General features: G+C 42.4%; 2 protein-coding genes across 2 annotated transcripts; one reads left to right on the forward strand and one right to left on the reverse strand.

Annotated features, from left to right (window-relative positions):
- Positions 1-202: 202 nt before the first annotated feature.
- On the reverse strand, positions 203-3,694 carry alg11 (ALG11 alpha-1,2-mannosyltransferase). Its single transcript, XM_069675476.1, has 5 exons — positions 3,624-3,694; positions 2,322-2,543; positions 1,855-2,226; positions 1,133-1,698; positions 203-1,056 (listed from the first exon to the last, which is right to left on the reverse strand). Exons 1-5 carry the CDS (start codon positions 3,683-3,685, stop codon positions 773-775), a joined length of 1,506 nt encoding a protein of 501 aa, XP_069531577.1. The 5' UTR covers positions 3,686-3,694; the 3' UTR covers positions 203-772.
- Positions 3,695-4,077: 383 nt separating this feature from the next.
- On the forward strand, positions 4,078-6,856 carry cpb2 (carboxypeptidase B2 (plasma)). Its single transcript, XM_069675679.1, has 11 exons — positions 4,078-4,154; positions 4,309-4,384; positions 4,472-4,596; positions 4,698-4,806; positions 4,919-5,020; positions 5,092-5,196; positions 5,298-5,408; positions 5,500-5,590; positions 6,141-6,343; positions 6,479-6,563; positions 6,642-6,856. Exons 1-11 carry the CDS (start codon positions 4,078-4,080, stop codon positions 6,854-6,856), a joined length of 1,299 nt encoding a protein of 432 aa, XP_069531780.1.
- Positions 6,857-7,907: the final 1,051 nt, after the last annotated feature.

Below are 7,907 nucleotides of genomic sequence, written 5' to 3' on the forward strand. Positions count from 1 at the left end.
TGTCCTGCTTCCTGCTGGTATGTTAATGTGATGGGAGTTAGCCCCAAAGCTACAGCTTGGGCCCTGGAGCAGAACGATAGGTCTCCCCTGTGCTTACTGACTACGGTCGGGACGCTGAAGCAGGAACGGTTAACAAAACTATTACAGTTTAAACAGGGATAACAGTACAGTGATCCCAGGAAATAATAAAGACTTACACCAATGCAATAATCCCTTATCTTTATTACATTCATCATCTGTATCAAAAATACTTCACATTTCAGGCATGTAAACAATACATTTGTTTTGTTCTCTTTATTACCGTTATATGTTTTCAGCACAAAATTGTATTTTAAACTAATTTCTTCCCCTTTCGGCCATTTACACTATATTCAACATAAAACATAAGCTGTTCCTACCAGCAAAAGGAATGTTTCCTGTTAATATGGGATAAGTGCTTCAGTCATTCCCTGGATAATCTAGTATTTATACAAACAACTTTAACAAAACTATGAAGTTTTCTGCAGCTGGATCCATTCCGACAAAACAAGGCCAAGATCGATTATTTTCACCGCAGCCTAAACAGTATCGCATCCCATTCACCATAAAAACATAAGTCTAATTCAGGGCCATGTATCTAAACTGTACTCTGAGATATTCAGCAAAAAAAGGAAGGGCAGTGTGCGCAAAACATTCCCATTTTGTCACCAGTCAGTGCTACAGTGTAAGTGCATCAAATTAAAGGTGCAGCCTCTGTCATGTAAACTACACACGCAGAGAAAAGGTCCCCTTCTCATCGTTCCAGCGTTCCCATCAGAGGCTCCATCGCAGCGCAGAAACACGCTTCAAACTCCTGATCTGAGAAGCGGGCGACGGACTGCCGTGCGTTGCGTCTGATCTGCAGCCGGTTTTCAGACGGCAGCGCCAGAATCCTCTCTATGGCCTCAGCGTAACTGTCCTCGTCATCGGCCAGGAAGCCCGTCTGCCCTCCCTCGAAAGGAACCACGATGTCCAGCATGGGACCGCCGGATTTGTGCGCGAGGATGACCTTCCCTGCTGCCATGCACTCCACAATACCTGAAGGAAAAAAGAAGCAATTTTAATATCTTAAAGTAATATTTTGTGTAAACATAACCTCAGACGGATAAATTACCTATTCCAAAGTGTTCGTTCCACATGGTGTGCAGCCCGATGGTAGCCTCCCCCATCTCTCTCTTCAGCTCCTCAAAAGGAACGTTTAGTTTAAACTCCACCCTGTCAGCAACGCCGATCTCCTGGCACATCCCCCTCAGCATCAGCACCCTATCCTCGTCCTCCTGATTCCTGCATCCACCAATCAGGACCAGCTTCAGCGCCTCCCTGCCCCCCGCCCCCTCCCTCCTCCTGTCCAACACCTTCTTGAACGCTCTGATCTGCAGCCGGTGGTCCTTCTCCGGCCTGAACTGCCCGATGGAGACGATGGAGTGGCACTTCCTGTTCTCGTCGTCCTCCAGCGGGATGTCGAGGAACGCGCTGACGTCGCAGGGCGGGTAGACCACGTTGGTGCGGTTGGGAGCGCGCCACAGAGACAGGATGTGATCCAGGGTCCAGGAGGAGTTGACCATGATGAGGTCGCTGCAGGAGCCGGCCATGCCGTAGAGCAGAGCGAACAGGCAGTAGTAGACCACCTTAAAGGCGCTCAGGAAGATACTGTTGGAGACCAAGTCTGGATTGTTGAACCTAAAACATGGATGGTTTGTGTTATTTGAGGGGTCATGAATCAGATGACCTACATCTGACACTAGAGCACTGAAATCTAATGTAAGCACAGATGTCACATCTCAAGTAGGAGGGACTATGACACTAGTAGAACAAGCAAGGAAAGAGAGTGATTACCTGGGGTTCCTCTCTCTCACCACAGACAGCATGTCTGTGCTGATGGTGGGGTAGTGAACATAACTCCCCACGCTGCAGCCTCCCAGGTACCGGAACAGGGGCAGAGTGAAGGCGTACCCCATGGAGTCGATATAAAGGTCAGGGACGAACTCCGTCAGCGCCTCCCATCCCAGGAAGATGGAGCCCACGCTCTGTCCCAGCAGGGTGAAGTGAGGAAACAGACCGGGCTCCACGAGCAGCCGATGCCTCAGGAACACAAACTGGACCGGCCGGGGGAGCACGATGTTAAAACGTCGCCGTGCTCCTTCTAGAATCTGCTGGCCCGTCACACCCAGGTCCCCCGTGTACACCACAAAGTTAACGTCCACGTACCTGTGAAAGGCACAGTTTGAACACACTGTGTAATAACTAATAACTGCAACTAAATTAAGACTAAACTAAATTAAAGTAGTCGTTAAAGGCTTTACCTGTTTTGCAGTGACCTGATAGCACACCATAGCACCCTCTCTCCCCCTCCTCCAGCGTTGCAGTAGGGGTGAAAGAAGGCGACAGTGGGACGTCCATCCCTCGCCCGCCGAGCGTTCCTGCTGCTCTGAAGCCAGAGACGCACCGCGAGCACCAGCAGCACCAGGACAGCGATCAGCAGCACACAGAGAAACAGCAGGGGCAGGAGCAACTTCCACAGTAACCTGAAAAGATGCAGAAACAACACTGTGAGGTATGACTGGCAGAAAACTGAGGTTCATTACTAGCTGTAAAGCTCTGACTCATCACTGTTAATTACACTCTCGGGTAGGGTGGCCTGCTCTGGCCACTCGTAGGCTCTGTCATTGTATACATTTCTATATAAGGGAATTCTTGGTCTGCTCCCTTTCTACCTATGTGTCCTTATCACACAAAGAAGTGCTGAGTGCTGTCCCAAAGTCCATACAGTAATTGGAAAAGGGGTTTTTGTGTATTCTGCACCCACCACATGGAATACATTGCAAAAGGTCTTGAAACTCAATGAATTAATCAATACATGGTTTTAAATCCAAAATGAAAGAGCTCGAGGTGGACTGCTACAAATGTATCATTTAAAATGTGAGGTTCTTATGCTTGTCTTCTTCTCTTTTGTGTTCTTTTACTGTCCCTTTTGTGTTTTTCTATCTGTAACTTTGTGTTTTTATTATGCTGCAGCCTGTCTTGGCCAGGACTCCCTTGAATAAAGATTGTTAATCTCAATGGGACTTTTCCTGGATAAATAAAGGTTATATAATTGTGGCACTTTTCTGAATAAGACCGCTTTAAGGGACAATGGGAGGTAAGGAGATAAAGAGTTTAGCAATGACAAAGTAAAAGAAGAAAAGTAAAGTAGTATGAGAGACATACGGAAAAAGCACCTTTTAATGACTGTAATACACGTACATAATGTATGAATAAAAACCTGAACATCCCAACTTTTTGGGGTATATCACCTGTAGTAACATATAGACTACATTATATGGGATTACAAAACAATTGTAGTGCTAGTAAAGAGCTTCATAGTAACGTTAGCAATAGCATATTAACATATTTGAAGACCAAAACCACGAGTTAGCTCAACGTTAGCAATCTAAATAACCTTAAAATTGAGAATGACGTATATAACGTAAATGACGTTGACAGTCGTAACGTTAAGGCTAACTGCTAATACATGAAATGAAACAAGCTAACTTCGCTTCAAAATCGACATTTAACATATTGTCCCATTAATTTAAATACGTGGTTTGAAATATAATTTACGTTACCTTGTTAATTCACACAAACAGAGGACCAGCTGATCGTGGCCCGACATCTTGCCAACAGTCATTTAGCAACACATCAACCTTTTTTTTCCAAGTTTTCTTTTCCTCCTGTGTTTACAACCGTTAGTTATATTAGTCGAGCGCTACCTTCCGGCGAGGAGGTATTATTGCATTTACATTTCTCTTTCTTTTTTAATCAAAAGTCACGTTGTTAAGCTTAATCTACATTAATAAAGATTTATATATGAATAAAATTAACCGTTTAACTGAATTTAACAAACTGTAGAATAAGCCATCTACTTACTCGCTCTCTCTCTCAGCCATGATGTGTGATCTATGCCCTCGTCTTTCAAAAGAGTAATGTTTAACTTCTAAATAAACACTTTTGATCAATAACCTCCCCTTACTCGTGTTTTTTGAACAAACCTCTGCCATTTCCAGTTAGGATACTAACATCATGAAGCCTGTTTTGATTTTGTTTGTTTTAGGGAATCTGGACAGACTCCTGAGGACAGGACACTGCATTGAGACACAGTGAGTTTATTTGGATTTTATTTATTTGTTATCCTGGAAAGGGTAGGTAACTGTTTTCAACACAGGAAAAATGTTATGACATGCTTAGTCGTGCTACCTGGACACAGTTGTAATCTGTTGTATTTTACTGATGCTTTAAATTCTTTTTATTCAGTGACCAAATTCTATCAATCACCCCGAAAACACAGGACCAAGTGGACGTCTTGAAGAATGTGTCTGCTCAATATGAAGTAGGGACTCCTTTTTTCTTGACCTCTTTCTGTGATAGATATTTTCTTTATCCTGTGTAAATAATTATGTGAAATATTCTCCCTCAGACAGCCTTATGGCAGCCTGTTTCACCTCAGTACATCAAAGAAGAAAGTGAGGTCCACTTGTTTGTTCCTGCAGCCAACTTAGAGACGGTCAAGGATCTGCTGCAGAGACACGCCATGACACACAAGTATGTTACTTATCTAAAAACATCCATATATTACTCAAAAATCATCGTATCATATCGCATGCCGGCTGCGAGATGTGTTTGTGATTGTATGTGTCTTTCAGGGTAATGCTGGCCAACACCAACGAGTTGATTGAAATGCAGACGAGGAACGACTCCACCGACCCCAGAAGCAGCACGACATTCTACGACACATATCACAGTCTGGAGGATGTATGCATTCCATGTTTCCTATCAGATTATATTTTTCATAACATTCATTTTATCACATTTAATGCCTTGATGTGTGGTACTTAATGGATATAAAACACTGTCTATATTGCAGATTTATTATTGGATGAACAGGACCACACAGGAAAACCCCACCAAGGTCGAAACCATTCTCATCGGCTCCTCAAGTGAGAAGAGACCGCTCTACGTTCTGAAGGTACACTCTTGTTGATTATTTTAACCATTTTTGCAGAAATTCAGCAGAATTTAATCACCATTCTTTCTCAGTTGTCTATAAATAACAGACCGAATAAGAAAGCAATGTGGATTGACTGTGGGATCCACGCCAGGGAGTGGATCTCTCCTGCTTTCTGCTTATGGTTTGTACAACATGTGAGTATGTTTAATCCAGTACAACAGGAAATGTACTGTTATCGATGAGGTTAGATCCACAGTTATTTGTAACACTAGATTTAATGTCCTTTCTCCTGCAGTCTTTGGCATTTTACAATCTAAACCAAGACATCACTGACATCCTGAACAACATGGATGTCTACGTCCTACCTGTTATGAACCCTGATGGATACCACTACACGTGGACGACAGTAAGAACACATGAAACAAATCAGAGAAGCGCTTAAGTGCTGAAGCAATTTCAGCTGGACTAATGACCCGTCCCTGATTGTTTTGCCTCAGAACAGGATGTGGAGGAAGAACCGCTCTGCCAGTAGGAGCAGCAGCTGCATTGGAGTCGACCTCAACAGGAACTTTGATGCAAACTGGTGCAGTAAGTCTTCATGTCACATTAGACAGCTGCAAAGGGGCTGTAATGGTTGCATGCATTCAACCACTGACATGCTCAGATTGTTATTCTAAGTGTCTGACATCATTACAGAAAGGATCCCTGAAGAGAAAGACATTTTTGTTAACATTAACGTAAGAAAAAGCTGTTATATTCCTAGCCACCAGACTCCATTGAGAAAAACAGTGATTTTACCCTGCAGAAAACAGGGTGTTTCGGGTTTACCTCTGCCACTCAGTGGTGTACCAGTTATTTATTTTGCATTGTTGTGTGACATTTGTGTCACTCGGATCCAAATGAGGAAGAAAACAACACAAACAATCTAGCCAATTAAAGCAGTGGAAGACCATCGACTCTCTTATTCTGTGAGGTAAAATCGTTGGTTTTGTCAATGCAGTCTGGTGGCTTTGAGGAGGGTAAAGGTAACAGCTGTTTCTGGTTAAATAAAAACATCCTTTCCACAATGTTTGCAGACCCTTATATTGCAGAAATGATTGCCAATTTTGCTGCTGCAAAGTGATACTGTTTGTTGCAGCGGAGGGCGCCTCTGGCGACCCCTGCACTGAGATCTACTGCGGTGCGTTCCCCGAGTCGGAACCAGAGTCACAGGCTGTGGCCGACTTCCTGCGCAGACACAAGGACACGGTCCAGCTCTACATCAGCATCCACTCTTACTCTCAGATGCTGCTCTTCCCATACTCCTGCAGCTTAGAGGAAGCAGAGAACCACAATGACCTGGTGAGTGGTTCTCTTAATGACTCATCAATCAAACACAAAGATGCTTCAACTATTACCACTAGTTCCCTTCTTAGCTTGTCAATTACTGTCACTTTAGAGAAAAAAGCATAGACTCTTAAATGTTCTTTCTAAAAGCTTGAGATGGTCCAAGAAGCAGCCCAGAAAATCAGACGACATTACAGAAACAACTACAGATACGGTGCAGGAGCAAAAACAATATGTAAGTACCTGGTTCTTACAGCAGAATTAGCTTCACTTGATTCAGTCACTCACATAAGTGTCTTTGTTTTTCCTCCAGACTTGGCCCCCGGTGGTTCAGACGACTGGGCGTACAACCTGGGCATCAAATACTCTTTCACGTTTGAGCTCCAGGACCGCGGCCGCTATGGCTTCCTCCTGCCCCCGTCTCACATATCAGGGGCCTGCAATGAGGGTCTGACCGCTGTCAAGACAATCGCTCTCAAAGTTATAGAGAAAACACAAGGTCCAACAAGTCCCCCTACAACTTTCTGAGCAGCAGCACCTGACAGTGAGGTTGAAGGATCCATAGTATGGGTGTCACTGTTATAGGGATTATTTTGGTTGGACGCCCTTAATATGAATCCTACGTATAATATAATAAGACACTGGCGGATTATACCAATGAGTGTTGTAATAATTTAGTTATTGTAACTTTTTCAAATGTAAATAATACATTTGGTATGTGAGTAAAACTGTGTTTATCTGTGTTAAAATATCCTTTATTGAAGGAAACATGGGATACAAATTAACCACATCATGCATACATGACACAGATATTAATACTTTTTTTTTCTTTCAAGTATCAATAATGATGTTACAGTCATGTTATCAGTGGTGTTAGTAATATGTAAAGTCTTTAAGTATTCAGTTGTCTAAGCAATGTTAACTCCTGTTTAAAACTTTAATCTAAAACGTATTAAAAAACGAATCTGTCCTGTGAATGTTTTGTCTGTTTAAAGGTGACTGGAGTCATGTCTACTTTTATTTTGTAGGCGTTACCCGGAAATGGCTACAATCTATCATTTGAAAAAGCAGATTACGTTATTATTTGTCTACTTTTCCTGCCGTTCTGATATAAAACTCTTTAAAGTAATTTTATCCCGTCATAATTCTGACTTTTTTTCGCTGATAAAAAGTAAAAATTCAGGGAAGCCTAAGAAAAAGGAAAGGCGATCACGATACAAAACCAGCTTGTGGGTGAGCCTGTGCGGCATTCACTGACCATTATTATTCCACTTACTTCATACAAACATTGTTTAGTTGCTTACACAGTGTTTCCCTGCTTTACTGTATATTCATGCACAGTACGCACATATTTACGACATAATATTCTTTTTTCCGCAGACTAATTTTCTATTGTTTCATCAACAAAAAATAAATACGTTTTCAAATTTTATTTTATTACCATGAAACCTGTACCAAAACAAATTTCCTTGGACGCATGATCAAATATTTGAATCCCTATTTCTAGATTTCTTACCGGCCGGGAATTACGACAAACATGATGAAGTAAACATTCTGATATCGTTGCTGTTGTTTGAAT

Source organism: Semicossyphus pulcher, unplaced genomic scaffold (genome assembly GCF_022749685.1).
Source record: "Semicossyphus pulcher isolate SPU_LCO1_2020_fin unplaced genomic scaffold, fSemPul1.0.p SCAF_24, whole genome shotgun sequence".
Classification (NCBI taxonomy): domain Eukaryota; kingdom Metazoa; phylum Chordata; class Actinopteri; order Labriformes; family Labridae; genus Semicossyphus; species Semicossyphus pulcher.

What these genes read in the sequence shown, in the direction of transcription:
- alg11 (XM_069675476.1), bottom strand. Translation starts at nt 3,685, where the DNA reads ATGACTGTTGGCAAGATGTCGGGCCACGATCAGCTGGTCCTCTGTTTG. An exon ending in TGTTTGTGTGAATTAACAAG is followed by an intron (nt 2,544 to 3,623) that starts GTAACGTAAATT and finishes GCATCTTTTCAG; the next exon opens with GTTACTGTGGAAGTTGCTCC. An exon ending in ATCAGGTCACTGCAAAACAG is followed by an intron (nt 2,227 to 2,321) that starts GTAAAGCCTTTA and finishes TGCCTTTCACAG; the next exon opens with GTACGTGGACGTTAACTTTG.
- cpb2 (XM_069675679.1), top strand. Translation starts at nt 4,078, where the DNA reads ATGAAGCCTGTTTTGATTTTGTTTGTTTTAGGGAATCTGGACAGACTC. An exon ending in AGACACGCCATGACACACAA is followed by an intron (nt 4,597 to 4,697) that starts GTATGTTACTTA and finishes TGTGTCTTTCAG; the next exon opens with GGTAATGCTGGCCAACACCA. An exon ending in CTTTGATGCAAACTGGTGCA is followed by an intron (nt 5,591 to 6,140) that starts GTAAGTCTTCAT and finishes TGTTTGTTGCAG; the next exon opens with CGGAGGGCGCCTCTGGCGAC.